A 16,359-nucleotide genomic window follows, 5' to 3' on the forward strand; every position below is an offset into this window, starting at 1 on the left:
TTATAAACCGATATGGGGGCTTGACTTCTTGAGCTTTTAGAGGGCGCAATTCCTATCCGATTGGAATAAAATTTTGCATGAAGTATTTTGTTATTATATCTAACAACTGTGCCGAGTAAGTTTCAAATCGGTCCATAAACTGATATAGTTGTCATATAAACCGATATGGGGACTTGACTTCTTAAGCTTTTAGAGGGCGCAATTCCTTTCCGATTTGCCTGCAATTTTGTACGACGGATCCTCTCATGACCATCAACATTCGTGTTTATTATGGTCTGAATTGGTCTATAACCTGATATAGCTGCTATATAAACCAATCTTGGTTCTTGACTTCTTGAGCCTCTAGAGGGCGCAATTCTTATCCGATTGGAATGAAATTTTGCACGAAGTGTTTTGGTATGATCCAACAACTGTGTCAGGTATGGTTCAAATCGGTCCATAACCTAATATAGCTCCCATATAAACCGATCTTGGATCTTGACTTCTTGAGCCTCTAGAGGGCGCAATTCTTATCCGATTGGAATGAAATTTTGCATGACGTATTTTGTTATGATATGTAACAAATATGCCAAGTAAGGTTCAAATCGGTAAATGTTTTGATATAGCTGCCATATAAACCGATCTTGGGTCTTGACTTCTTGAGCCTCTAGAGGGCGCAATTCCTATCCGATTGGAATGAAATCTTGCACGAAGTATTTTGTTATGATATGTAACAAATGTGCCAAGTAAAGTTCAAATCGGTCAATGTTTTGATATAGCTGCCATATAAACCGATCTTGGGTCTTGACTTCTTGAGCCTCTAGAGGACGCTCTAGAGGGCGCAATTCTTAACCGATTGGAATGAAATTATGTACGACGTGTTTTGGTATGATATCCAACAACTGTATCAAGTATGATTCAAATCGGTCCATAACCTGATATAGCTGCCATATTAACCGATCTTGGGTCTTGACTTTTTGAGCCTCTAGAGGGCGCAATTCTTATCCGATTGGAATGAAATTTTGCACGAAGTATTTTGCTATGATATCTAACAACTGTGCCGAGTAAGGTTCCAATCGGTCCATAACCTGATATAGTTGTCATATAAACCGATATGGGACTTGACTTCTTGAGCTTTTAGAGGGCGCAATTCTTATCCGATTTGAATGAAATTTTGTACGACGGATCCTCTCATGACCATCAACATTCGTATTTATTCTGGTCTGAATCTGTCTATAGCCTGATGCAGCTCCCATATAAATCGATCTCTCTATTTTACTACTTGAGTCCCCAAAGGGCGCAATTCTTATTCGAATTGGCTGACATTTTACACAGGTCTCCAACATATAATTTAATTGTGGTCCGAAACGGACCATATCTTAATATCGCTCTCAAATCTTTTCTTTTATCCTTTTGTTGCCTAAGAAGAGATGCCGGGAAAAGAATTCGGCAAATGCGATCCATGGTAGAGAGTAAATAAGATTCGACCTGGCCGAACTTAGCACACTTTTACTTGTTTTAAGGTTGATATACATACACATTTCGAAGGGATGATGTTCACAACGGTTAGTGCATGAATCAACAACGCGTGTTCACAAAATCATCCACGCTTGTTGACAATATTACCAACAACGCCCGTGCATGATAATGACAACGTTGGCACATGATTTTGCAACACTTTTTTCCTATCAGTGTGCCCCCCTAGAGGCTCAAGAAGTCGAGAGTCGGGAGATCGGTCTATATGGCCAATCCCATGTAGACCATTTACAAGCCCAACCGACCTACAATAATTAGAAGTACTTTTCGAACTTTTGTGACATCGTGTCACAGCAGCTTTAGCTGTATGAAAAGTTGCCATAGCCATTGTTGCAAGAAATTTAACAAATTTCCTCACAGCATTAAATTTTGTTTGGGTTTCCTGGCTAACATTTATTGTCAGTTGTTTATTTATTTATTTAAAATATTCTAATGCATAATTACCTCGTCTGTGTTTGGTGACATAGTTGGCGTTGTCAGTGCCACCGCAACATGGTTGTTCGTTGTAAAAATTCCATGTATTTTCATAATCGCAGGATATGCTTTTCGCACACAATGTCAACACCAGGGCCAGCGAGAGGACTGCTATGGTCATGGGTGATTGTTGGCGTTGTTCCGTCATGACGCGGAACGTGTTGGACCACTGCTACAGGATGTAATTGGGACGAAGGAACACTGTGGAGTGGGCCCAGCGAACGAGTGAGTGACAGTAGGAGTAATATCCGACCACAACCTCAATTGGATTATTGAGGTTGCTGTTGTGCGGCGCGCGTTAATACCAAAAGATTTTTGTTTTGGGGGCGCGAGCGCGTTTTATGGCGATTTAATTCGTTTCACTTGTTTTCCCAACACTTCATGAGGATACGTGATCTGCGATAATAGGTTTTTCAATTGATTTTTGTGTTTTTTTTTCTTTTTGTATTCCGGTGGTTTATTTTGTTGCACTGCTTGATTATTTGTGGGTTTGGTGTTGTTGTTTTTTCTTATTGGTGAATTTTTTATTGGGACAATTTTACAGCAATTACACGTAGGTATGATATATATTTTATTAATGGATTTTAATCACCGACTAACAGAAGTGCTATAAAAACAATGAATTTGAAAGCAATTTCGAAAAATTATTACCTTTAATGTATTGCCAATTTGTTTATGGTGTTTGGTATTTTTTTTTTTTTTGTATTTTTATTTTTATTATTGAGTATTTATTTATTCAATGCTTTTTGTGAATGTGAATTGGCTGCGTTCTGTTGTTTTATCCATTGGAGTGAAAGAAAATACAAATTGCGGAAACCGGTTCATAGTTTGGTATTTTTTTAATAACCTCAATGTTTACCATTTCAGTGAGATACTCTTTGTGAGGGCTTGTAGGGTTGCCATGTACAATGGGGGTTTTTGTAAACAACAATTGGGTAACATTTGGGCATATTATTATGATCAACGGAAGTTAAAACTTCTTTGTGTTTGTTTGTTTGTTTGTGTGTTCCTTATAGACTCAGAAACGGCTGAACCGATTTTCTTGAAATTTTCACAGATGGTGCATAATGATCCCATGGTGAAAATAGGGCACTACATTTTTTGATATCTGGAGGGGGGGCGGATACTCCCCCTTACCCTAATTTTCAGAAACGCCAGATCTCGGAGATGGGTGGTGCGATTTAAGCGAAATTTTGTATGCTCTTATATAGTACCCTTAAAATAAAAATTTGGTATCCAAATTTCGGGTGGGGTACCTAAGGGGGGGGGGGGGGGCGCCCCACTCCAAAACCTACCAAATATATATATACACCAATCACGACAATATGGGACTAAAATGAGTCCCACAGATTTTGTAGGTCGGTCTGGAAGGAAACATAGACTATATAATTTTTTGATATTGGGAGGGGGCGGACCCTCCTCCTTACCCCAAAAGTACTACCCAAAATTGAAAGTGGACCAATCGGGACAATATGAGATTCAAATGAAAGGTACTCAAGAGAATATGAATTTTTTAATAAATGTTGGGTCCAAGTACATAGGGGGCCGCCCCAGTCCCAAAACCCCATAAAATAGGTTTATTTGACGAGCATGACAATATCGGACTCAAATGAAAGGTATTCGGGAGTATATTACGAATATGGTTCGAAAGTAGGAATAGGCTTTATAATTTATTGATAATGGAAGGGAGCGGACGCTTTACCGTTACCACAAAAACACCACCCAAAATCAAAAGTCGACCAATAAGGACAATATGGGTATCAAATGAAAAGTTTGCGGGAGTAGATAACGAATCTGGCATACAAATTCATGTTGAAGTATAGGGGGTTACCCCACCCCCATTAGAACGCCCAAAATGGGCACATTAGCCAATTACGAATAAATGGGACTCGGTTTGTTTGTTCCGTATAAACTGAAAAACGGCAGAACCGATTTTCTCGAAATTTTCGCATATTGTGTAGGATGGTCTGGAAGGAAACATAGGCTATATAATTTTTCGGTATAGGAAGGGGGACGGACCGTCTCCCTTATGCCAAAAACACAACCCAAAATCAAAATTGGACCTATCGGAACAATATAGGTATCAAATGATAGGTATCATCATTGTTCGGAATATGGTATTAAAATTTGCGTCTAAGTACTCCTCTGGCTGCCCCAACCCCAAACAGACATATTGTACGTTCATTTCAATTTGGGGCTCAAATGAAAGGTACTCGGGAGTAGATTTCGAATTTGGCATATAAAATTAGATCGAAGTATAGGAGCTCATGCCGCCCCTCAAAAACGCCATTAGACCCGTTATGACCATATGATACTTGGCTGAACCGATTTTCTTAAAATTTTCATAGATTGTGTACATTTGTCTGGAAGCAAACATAGGCTATACAATCTTTAGATATCGGTTGGAGGCGGACCCTCCCCCTTTACCGCAAAAACGCCACCCATGTCCGAAAGTGGCCCAATGGGCACAATAATGGTATCAAATGAAAGGTATTCGAGACCAGAAAACGAATATGGTATTAAAATTTGGTTCCAATTGCTCAACCGGCCCCCCAAGCACAAAACTCCTCTAAACTGAACTTCTTTTCCGTTGGAAATAAAGAACGAAATTGATATCTATTTTCAGTAAAAAGTGCCGGTGGCCGCCCCAGTCCCAAAACACACTCCAAACGGTTCATATTTACCGGCCTTAGCAATATAGGGCTGAAATTAAAGGGATTTGGAAGTGCAGCACGAATTTGATATCCATATTTGAGTCGAAATGTCTGAGGTGTCATGCCTCCCCTAATGAGAACATTACCCTAAGGAAGAATATTACCACCAGGAACTGGGAAGGTGCAAATTCTCACACATCAATGAGTGCTTTCCGATTCAAGTTTAAACTCAATGATAAGGGACCTTTTTTTATAGGCGGGTCAGAACGGGGAGGGGGATAAGAGGGGATAAACACCGCTTTGTTCGATGTTCTCGCCAGGATTCAAACGCGTTCATAGGCTGCAACGGCACGAATTCGATATCCGCATTGAGGGGAAGTGTCCCCACCCTAAAAAGATATTAGAGAGTTAAAGAAGGCGCAGCGGAGCGAGCCCGGTTCGGCTAGTTGTTTCTAAAACGAACTTTAAATCGAATCTAAAATCGAATTAAGAGCCAAGGGTTTCACGCCTTAAAGAATAGATCGAGTGAGCAGTCTCTTTTCGACTTCAGCATGCTTACAGCACAAAAATGTTCACTTCTATCATTTCTAATAGCATAAAAATCGATCCCAGACAATATTGCTCTGGATTTGTATCCAATATATCCGAGTTTCTAAGAATAGAACGCAAATAGTCCTTTATTTCATTTTATTAAGATTTTTGCATACCATTTACAATATTCCTAAATTTCACACTTCACATAGCGTTTGTAACATTTTATGTTTAGGTATGGCAACCCTATTCGGAGTTGGGCCAAACAAAGAGAGTTCAATTGTTTCTTATGAAAATTGTTATACACTCAAAATAGAATACAACGCCAAAAAACCATGATGGAAGACCAAAAAGACAAGATGAAATTTTTTTAATAAACGTTTTCACTTTACACAAAGTAGATAATCCACAGCATATTTTGAAGATAATTCAATTTCATATTTAATGTGACTTCATACAATAGAAGTTTTGTTTATAACAAAAAATATTGCAACTAAGATTATTTTTTTCTCCTCTCACTAAATTAAATTTTGGTTTCCACTGAAAATTGACACAACAACTCACACAATAGAACATAAAATTCACAACAATTTTATTTTTACATTATACACAAACATTTAAAATTTTGAGATTTAAAGATCTGTGTTGTTGTTTTTCGCTTTTGTTTTATAATTAAATAAAAGGGCACAGGCACTTGGTGGTAATTCTTTTTATGTGCTTTTATGGCAACATCGCGTAGATCACTGAACTATAAAGAAAAAAGGCACAAAAATTGTATACATATGGAACGGGCATCATAGCCACAAACAAACAAACACACTCAGTTACATAGGGAGACCTGGCATCACGACCGGAGTGAGAGAATTAGAGTGAGAGTCAAAGAGCACAAGATCTTCGTGGGAAGCGGTAACTAAACAAAAACACCACAACAATACAACGGCATTCGTTTCTTGTGTTGCTTTGTTGGTCGGTTCACTTCGGTGCTGACAAACAAAACAAAGCCGACTCGCACAGTGAGGTTGAATAAAATAGCAGGCCAAAGGCATGCTGTTGTTATATGTACAGTCGAACCTCGATTATCCGATAGAAATAATATTTTTGTATTTTTCTCATTGCTATAAGAACACTTCATATATGAATAACGAAATAGAATGAAAAAAAAAATGAAGATGGGAACTCCCCCGTTCTCATTATTTGTGCAGAAAGTGACTCTCTTTGTGGGTACCACAACATAATGCAGAGTTTACATGGTACATCTGATGTATGATGTATAATCATTGTAATAGTATTGGTGAAAACAAAAGTGTGTTTGTCACATATAAACCTAAACATCAGTCATGGCTGAAAAATCAAAATTATTTGATTTTTTTCCATGAATTACGTCTATCGATTACCTTTTACAAAGAAATGTGTAATCATTAATTGACAGATATTGAAAAACACGTTCTATGACAAATAAGGTTAAGAAATGAGAAGTAATGTATGACAAATAAAATAAAATCAAAGAAAAGAAAAAATCTTCGCACGGATTTAGGCAAAAGCTGTAATCAATACATACACACGATGTGTACGATAATGAAGTGCCATGTAAACTCTCTGGAATAGGCCAAAAAAAAAAAACAAAAATGGATTTGGAAAGTTAGGAATAGTCGTCGACATCGTTGTAAGACAACTCCAAATACTGTTTAATGATAAAGGAAAATGCTAAATCATTCCACTCAAAGTTGAAGATAAGTTCAAAATGTTAATATTCTAACGACTGGTTGCAGAAAGCGAAATGAAATACACAAACATTAGGACGAACTTGAAAAGGCCTCATCTGTCTTTGTGACGACCATAATGTATGTGGAAATTTGTTTAATTTATTTCAAGGGGAAAACTAGTTTGATAAGGGGATGCATATTGTCCCATGGCTCTATGGAAAAACGAGTTCTGATCAAAAAATAACCATTATTTTAATTTTTTTTTCAAAAAGTATTTATTCATTCAAAAATAGGGCTCTACGAAATCCGAAAAACCGAAAATAAAATAAGTCCCCCAAATGCTCTGTAGAAAGCAAAACACCTAGTTTTGGGGAGTCATTTCGTTTTTTGGGGAATTTTTATACCCTACACCACCACTATGGAACGGTGTATAATAACTTAGTGCATTTGTTTGTTACATCCGGAAGGAAGAGATATAGTCTGTCTGTTAATTGTGTTACAGGTCGAAGTTTTTATCCGATCGTCTTACAATTTGGTACAGGCATGTTTTTCGGCTTAGAGACGAAGCCTATTGAAATTGGGAAAAATCGGTTCAGATTTGTATATAGCTTTCATATAGAAGTTCGTACAGGGTAGTAATAATGCAATGAAATGGTCATGTGTTAACCGATTCACTCGAATTTTGGCAGGAAGAATTTTCACTTGAATCTCATGGTGAATTTAATAGAAATCGTTTCAGTTTTAAACATAACTCCCATATGATATATGGGAGCCCTGAAGCCGCTGCAAGCGCATTTATTGACCAATTTTGCCAAAATTTTGCACACCACATTATCTAAGGAGTTTGCTCGAAATCTGCTCAGATTCGCCCGATTTTGAGATATATTGGAATAAAGTGCTCATTTGTTAACCGATTCTCTCAAAATTTTCCAGAATGGATTTTCCTTTGACTCTCGACTCGGATCACATTGGGATACAGCTCCCATATACATATATCGCCCGATTTTCACTGTTTGAGCCACTGAAAGCGCAGTTATCGGCCAATTTTGCCAAATTTTTGCACAATGTTTTCCTCGCCGACTTCTGCAATATCTATAGAGTTTGAGCGAAATCGGTTCAGATTTAAATGTAGCTTCCATATAAATGTTCGTCAGATTTTGAGAAATATTGCAATAAAGTGCTCATTTGTTAACCGATTCTATCAAAATGTGGCAGAATGGATTTTATTATGATTCTCGACATTGCTGGTGAATTTTATAGGAATCGGTTCAGATTTGGATATAGCTCCCATATATATATCGCCCTATTTTCACTCTTAGAGCCACTGCAAGCGCATTTATTGACCAAAATTGTGCAAAACGCTTTTCTCGACGACTACCACAATGTCTAAGAACTTTGCTCGAAATCCTTTCATATTTAGATATAGCTCTCATAAATATGTTCGTCCGATTTTTATATGTTCGAAATATTGCAAAAAGTGCTCATTTGTTAATCGATTCTCTCAAAATTTGGCATTCTGGTGCATTTCATAAAAATCTGTTCGCTGCGAGCACATTTATTGACCAATCTTTCCAATATTATGTACGACGCTTCCTGGACGACTTCTATAATATCTACAAAGTTTGGTCAAATTGGTTCAGATTTAGTTATAGCTCCCATCAGGGACGTAGCTAGGGGTGGGGGCCCTCAGGCCCAAAAATTGTTTCTAAGTAAAAACAAAATTATTTCTAAAAAAATTTTAATGATTTTTTTCTATAGACAAAATTTCAGCGTAATATTCTCTTATGACAAAACTTCAGCTCGGGCTGGACCACCCTCAAAATTATTTTTTTTAATAAAAAATTTCTTTAAAATTTAAAAAAAAGAATTATTTAACTTTTTTTAAAGACTACATTTTAATGAATATTTTTTAATGACTAACTTTCAGCGAAAAATTTTCTAAAGACAACCTTACCTCGAAACTATATTTTAAAATCAAAATTTTAAATTTTGCATAAACATTTTTAAAGTCTTTCTATTATGCTTATCTTTCCAAAACAACATTTTCCCAAAATTTTATCTATAGACAAATTTCAATAAATATTTTTAAAGACAAAATTTTAGTCCATAACGCCTGACCCTCGATTGCGTTTGGTTTTAATGAAATTTTATTTGTATATATAAAAGAGAGGCGTGATTGACTGATAGGCTAGATAGACTGACTGATCAACGCCCAGCCCAAACGGCCTAAAGTCATGAAATTTGGCACGAATGTGGGTCTTGGGTCGTAGGGGCGCGATAAGACGGGGTTTTGTGATATTCGTACGTTTTGGTACTAAAAAGTATGAAATGGTGACCGTTTACCCAGCGCGAACGGATGGGGCTTGAATTATGAATTTGGGTTCAAATTAAAAAGCGTCTCGAAACAATAAGATTTGGGGACAAAAACTTCCCAAATTGTACCGGAAGTGGGAAAAATGGTACGTTTAGTATTGCAATTGGTACTTTTTGGTAAAGTTTTTGTTAATTGATCTAGAGCTTTGAATTTTGGAATTAAGGTACACCTTATACAACCTAAATTATGATGACAAAAGAGTTTTTTGACATTTATAAACAAAAAAGTACCTAAAAAGGTACGAAATAGGTGAACTTTGCATAGCGAACGGGTAGAGCTAGAATTTCGAAATTAGGCTTAAAGGATTGTTGTTGCGAAATATAGGGGGTTGATAGAAAAATATGAAATATTGTAATGGAAACGGAAAAAACGTACAGCGGTCAAAAAAAGTATTCATCATTCAATGTTTTTTTTTTAATAAGTCTACAAAAGACAATTGGAATAAAAACATATTAAACTAATGATGCAGTAGTGCTTGTGTGATATATATGTACACAATTTCATTGTTTTTAAAGAAAAAAATAGTATTTATTGGAACAAAAAGGGCCATTTTACAGCTGAACACAAAAAATTAAACAAAAAAAGTATTCATCATTGCAAAAAAACAAAAAAATAAATAACATAATTTAAAAAAATTAATACTTTGTTATTCGACCACCGCGTCTTATAACTTCTTTTAAACGGTTTGACATCGATTGGACTAATTTAGCGGTTATATTTTGGTCTATATTAGTCCATTCCTCCATTATCACCTGTTGCATTTGACTCTTGCTCGAAAAATTGCGCGTTCACAATTTGCGTTCGAGATGTTCCCAAAGATGTTCAATTGGGTTCAAGTCGGGACTTTGAGGAGGAGTTTTAATGACTTTGGGGCAGTTATACAGCATCCACTTCTTGGTATTTAAAGCAGAATGTTTGGGGTCATTATCTTGATAATATTGAAAGTTATTACCAAGCCCAAGTTTTACAGCATTATCTTTTAAATTCCTCTTTAAAATGTCAATGTAATACTTATGATCCATTACTCCATTAATAATTTCAAGATTTCCCGCTCCTGAAGCCGCCATACACCCCCAAACCATTAAACCACCTCCACCATGTTTTACAGTAGCAACTGTGTTTCGTTCTTCAAGCTCTGTATTTGGTTTTCTGTACACTATGACCTTTCCATCGCACCCAAAAAGATTAAACTTGCTCTCGTCTGCAAAAATGACTGTTTTCCAAAATGATTCGGGCTGTTTTACATACATTTTTGCGAAGTTTAGCCTTTTCACTCGGTTTATTTTATTTATAAAGGGCTTCTTACGTGCAGTTCTTCCTCTGTAACTATGCCTTTTGAGTGTATTTCGAATTGTTTGTGTAGTAACTTCCTTCCCTAAATATTCCATAGTGTTTTTACGAAGAATGGTCGCATTTGTCTTCGGAGTTTTCTGAACTTGCCGCACTAGCCAACACACATCTCCAACTGAAAGTGCTTTTGGTCGACCAGATCTTGGTTTATTGTCAACAGTTTTCGTTTCTGTCCACTTTCTGATGATGGATTGTATAGTAGATCGTGGTCTATTTAATATTTCACTGATAGTTTTTTGAGTTAAACCATTCCTGTGGTGTTTTATTATCAAAACTTATACCTCATCAGAAACCTCGTTTTGCTTACGACCCATTTTGACAAAAACTATATTTTCAATGAAATTAAATATTTGCTGTCAAGGGCAAAGCCTCCTTTACTAAATAAAACAGAAAAGAGGGATTCCCAAATAATATTTGAATTTGACTTTGATGATAGCACATCAATGATGAATACTTTTTTTGTTCTGTTTTTGGTGTTATTATATAAAATTGCATTTTTTGCGCTAATTAAATTTATTTTTTGAATTTATTTTAAAACATATTACGAAAAATAAACTATTGCATAAAACTGCATTATTTGTTTACTTTAAATTTTCTTCAATTACCCAAAATAAGTGAATTTATTATCAATTTTGCTAATGATGAATACTTTTTTTGACCGCTGTATGTTTAGCAACGTGTTTGGTACCATTTCATAATTTCTTTACAGATTGAACAAATGCTCTGAAATTTAACATGTAGATTCTATTAAGAAATATATTTTAGCTACCAAAATGTACGAAAAAGCTTTTTTACTGTTATAGTGAACGGGGAAGAGTTAAATTAAATAAATTGCTAAAAATGATCGATGTCTTGAAAAATGTACGATACGATTCAGATCTGCAGCTCAGTCTATAAAGAAAGTACCAAATAGTACCAATTACAGTACTTAAGTATTGTATTTGGTACTTTCGTTATAGATTGAGCTTTAACGAAGTCGTACCAGGAGTGGAATCAAAAGTACTTAAGTACTGTAATTGGTACTATTTGTTACTTTCTTTATAGATTGAGCTGCAGATCTGAAATTTGCTATAAAGGCACATCTTGGCAGTATGTACCGGACGACTAGAAGATTTTGTTTATATTCGCACATTTTGGTACTAAAACGTACAATATGGCACCTTCTTCACGGATTAAGCTACAGCTCTGAAAATTTCCCAGTTTTTCGATAATATCGGCCATGGGGATGCCAAAGGACCAATTGCATATAATATATACCGCCTAGTTAAAATTTGGTCATCGCAGCAGAAATCCGGTTGAAATACAAAAAGGCATCAATAGCCAGTGGTTTGCCAGTTAAACTTCTTTAGACTGGAGGAGACACACTGATGAGACACAAGCATATCTTCGTACACGTAATTTGGCTAGAAATCGTTTCAGATATATATAGGTATAGCTCCCGGTAAAGTTTCATTAAAATCGTTTCAGATTTAGATGTAGCTTCCATATATATGTATAGCCGGATTTTTACTTTTAACGCCTTCTTCAGAGTATTGATCAGTCAATTTTGCAAGAGATTGCGCAGACACCAATTTCTTCTAACTGTTGACATTTCTGGTGAGTTTTATCAAAATAGGTTCAGATTGGGATATAGCTTCCGTATATACGCGTAATCTCATAAACTTCTCCGAAACCACACATATATACCGACTATAGCAATATGTAGCTCCAATGTGTTTTTTGGGAGTAGGCTATGAATCTGATATCCATTTCGGGGCAAAGAGTTTGGCTACTCCAATCCACCACCAAAACCAAGACAAGATAATTAAGTAGATCTTACATCCAAACTTTAATTGGCGGACCCTCCTGTTTACATATTTTAACAAACGCCAGATCTTGGTGATGGGTGGGCCGATTTAAGCGAAATTTAGTTTGTTTATAATAACTAAAAAGCAGGAATTTGGCATTCTTATTTAGAGTGGGATATCTAGGGCGCCGCCCCACTTCCGAGGCCAGGCAAATGGAATTTAAATCAAAAATGAAAATATGGGGCACATATGAAAGGTTTTAGAGACTAGAGTACAAATTTGATATACGGGGAACCTCTTCACCCCCAAAAATACCCCCATATCGGACAAATTTACCGATCATAGCAATATAAGGCTCAAATGAAAGATATTTGGGAGTAAAAGCACAAATATAATATCCACATTAGCGCGAAGTATCTGAAAGGCCGTACCAGCAACCCCAAACAGGACTTATTTCCTGACGCTTCGATAAAATACGAGAGTAAAGAAAGGCGCAGTGGAGCGGGCCCTTTCCAGCTATTTTTATAATAATTAAATTTTAATGAGATATTAAAATCCCTAACTTTATGACATCTTTGAAAGAAAATGAAATCTTGACCAAACATTGTCTGAAAAAAAATGTCTTGCAAACTTTAAAAAAAAATCAAAGAACTTCTCTTGTTTTATTTAATTTATTTTATTTCGATGATTCAGATTTAATTTTTCTCCAATGCCTGCAACTACGTTTTGGCTATCAATAATAAAAATATAGGTATTTTATTTATGTACCTATGCTATATAACTACACATACGTGTACAACAAACACAGTCCATGTCGTGATGGTCGGGGACCATTGCCAAAGACCACTGCTGTATTGGAATTTCTCTTCAACAAAACCACAAAAATTCTTATAAAGCAAAAGCAACAAAGTGCTGATGCATACATATGCTGCTACTCGTTGAGGAGAGTTGTTGTTTATATATAGCGCTGTGTAATGGAGAATGGCTAAAAAGAATAACACAACATAGAAGGGACAAGAAGTCAAAACAACAAAAGAAGAAAAGTAAATGAAGAGTCCGTACACTTGAAATGCTCAAGTCACTTTGCTGTGTAAGAAATAAAGATATTGTGGGAGGGGAAGGCATACATGTAGGCAGTCGTAAAGTAAACAAGACAATTTTATCCTATGAAGCACTAAAGTAATCGAGAGATGCATGACTACTCTCACTAAGAGAGAGAGAGAGAGAGAGAGAGAGAGAAAAATAGAACATCAACAAAAAGGAAAGAGGTAGAGAATTCGAAAATGAGAGACTTTGGAGGAGAGCTCTGCTTGAATGTAATTTTTGTATTTTGTTTATAAATAGCGTTGCCAACTGAAAATATTAGACAACTTTAAGATGTACTGATAACTTGACAGAGTTACCGCCTGTATAAAAATAAAAAAAACGGCAATGATAAACACAAAATAAATCTGAAATGGTTGAATGAGGTAAATTTTGATTTTTTACAAATTAATTGTTAATTGTTATGCCAAGATCTCTGTACCCATTCATACTCGGCACATTTTTTTACAAGTTTTTTTGATTTTCTCCCGCTGTGCAACATAGCATTTGGAACGGGGGACCAAAGCTTTAAACGTATCAATGAGTGCTGTTGGGTAGAGTAAGAACTGACTGAAGACTACTATAGAGGTGTTTTATTTGCCCTTTAAGCTGATTTTCTCGCTTAATTTGTATGGAGAGAAATGCTAACCAAGAGGCTTGTAAGCTTAGTGGAGCCTTAGTAGTACTTTTTATATTAGAACTTATCTCGAAATCTAGTCAGACTTTATTTTTGGATACCTATTGAAATATCAAATTTGAATTTCCACATCCGTAAAAGGCCATATCGGATAAAAGATTATATGGGAGTTATATCGTAACCTGTGCCAATTTTAATGACAAATCCTGGGACGTCAAATAGAACATCCTAGATTGTAGAGATGCCCTAGATTGTAGAGATGTGACCGAAATTGTGGTTTTTACTGCCTTAAAAGTCCATATCGAATGATATATATACATTAGAGCTATATCTAAATCCGGATCGATTTTAAAGAAATTTTGCGCACGTATTGGGGCGTCACATAGAACGCCATGCAAAAGTCTATTTCGGATGTTAGATATATCAGGAACCTATATTTAAATCTGAACCGAATTTTATGAAATTTTGCACATGTATTAAGACACCTCGTACTTCATCTTGTAAAGATCGGACTAAACTAGAGGCTTCTACAGTCTTAAAAGAGCATATCGGATAAAAGATATATCTTAATCTAGACCGATTTATATGAAATTGTGTACTCGTATTGGGACTTTAAATAAAACAACTCACACTAAATTTTGTAGAAATCGGGAAAAATTGTGCCTACTATAGCCTTAAAATACGGATGAAAGATATATATGGGAGGTATATCTAAATCTGAACCGATTTTTATGAAATGAAGACATATGAGGACGTCAAATAAAGCACCCCCTACTAAATTCGGTAAAAATCACACCATAATTGTGACTTCTACAGCCTTAAAAGGCCTTATCGGATGAGAGGTATATATGGGAGCTATATCTAAATCTGATCCATTTTTTTTTCAAAATCAATAGCGTTCGTCCTTGGGTCAAAAAAGAGACTTGTGCAAAATTTCATGACATTAATGCGACCTGTAATATGATCACAAGAAAACATAGACAGACAATCCGTCTGTCTAAAATCGAATCAGGGCGTGATCAGTATACTTATCATACGGTACACTTTGCAATTATTCACAAATACTTGGCGCCACAATTGGCAGCATTTACTCCACAGGAGTAGGAATAAATCTTTAAGTGCTTTCGGCAGCACTATGTGCAGTTGTCCCAACCACCAAGAAAAGCGGCCGCCGCCCGGAAATGCCGATTAGATCTTCAATTACTAGCTCCATAAAAGTAGGCTTTTGGATAAAGCGGCGTAGAGGCAAACCACTACAGCATTTGTGACGACGAAGTAGAAGCAAACCTCTATACTACACACTAAAGTAGATTTGACCTAGAACGATCCATTAGATTCAGCCACCTTAACTCGTTTTGGCAAGGGAAAACGCTAACATGGAGGATTGATAGCATGCCAAAAATCTAGTTAGTCACTCAGTTTATAAGATTATGAAGTTTCCCAATAATTTCGTATAAAATTTCAGAAATTTGTCCCCTTCTGCAAAGAAAGTACCAAATAGTACCAAGAATAACATAACATCGCAAAAATCATAAAGTCGACCAATATATTTTCAAGGTATAAAAGAATCCCAATTTTGAGCGCTTTAGCTCAATTCGTAAAGAAAGTACTAATTTGTTTGTTTTAGTACCTAAATGTATATAAATGCAGGAATTTAAAACAAATCTTATAAATGCCCAATATTAACTCGAGATGTAACCGTATCCTTTTTTTGAGTGCACTAGATCAATTCGTAAAGAATGTGCCATTTTGTACGTTTTAGTACCTAAATGTACGGTTTTGAATAATCTTCTGGTCTCCCAAAATGTATAGTCAAGGTGTTCTTGTATCCAAATGTTGAGAGCTTTAGCTCACTCTGTTAAGAAAGTAACATTTTTTACGTTTGAGTACCTAAATATACAAAAAAAAAATATCTTCTAGTAGTATACACTTTCAAGGTACCAATTATACCACAATTAGTACGTTTTCTTCCACACGTCGTATTTTTTGTCAAGACTGCCATAAGGTTGGTCAATGTGCTTAACTTTAGCCGTCCCCGTTCGCTGTAGGCGAAGATAAGCTATTTTATACTATTTTGCACTTTTTGGTACCAAAATATACGAATTTTGATTGATCATTTAGTCACCCATTGTACGTACATTTTAGATTTTAGACCTCTATCTCCATCTGTATGAAAGCACCAAATTGTATCAAAATGTACGAGTTGTGAATAGATTATTTAGATACCCAGCATATTTTCCCTAGTTGTACC

At 35.9% G+C, this 16,359-nt stretch overlaps 1 protein-coding gene across 2 annotated transcripts in view; it reads right to left on the reverse strand.

Moving 5' to 3' along the window:
• The window catches only part of LOC106088330 (semaphorin-2A), a 411,928-nt gene that overhangs the window by 245,723 nt on the left and 149,846 nt on the right, over positions 1 to 16,359 (reverse strand). The window contains exons 1-2 of one of the 2 annotated variants that reach the window (XM_059370111.1): positions 5,739 to 5,841; positions 1,960 to 2,596 (exon numbers count right to left, since the gene is read on the reverse strand). The exons of the other annotated variant lie outside the window; for it this stretch is intronic. Of the exons in view, the coding sequence (XP_059226094.1) occupies positions 1,960 to 2,137 (178 nt within the window). The 5' untranslated portion in view covers positions 2,138 to 2,596; positions 5,739 to 5,841. Of the gene's footprint in view, positions 1 to 1,959; positions 2,597 to 5,738; positions 5,842 to 16,359 lie in introns of those variants that run through there. 2 annotated transcript variants of the gene reach the window in all.

This window comes from Stomoxys calcitrans, chromosome 5, assembly GCF_963082655.1.
Source record: "Stomoxys calcitrans chromosome 5, idStoCalc2.1, whole genome shotgun sequence".
NCBI lineage: Eukaryota > Metazoa > Arthropoda > Insecta > Diptera > Muscidae > Stomoxys > Stomoxys calcitrans.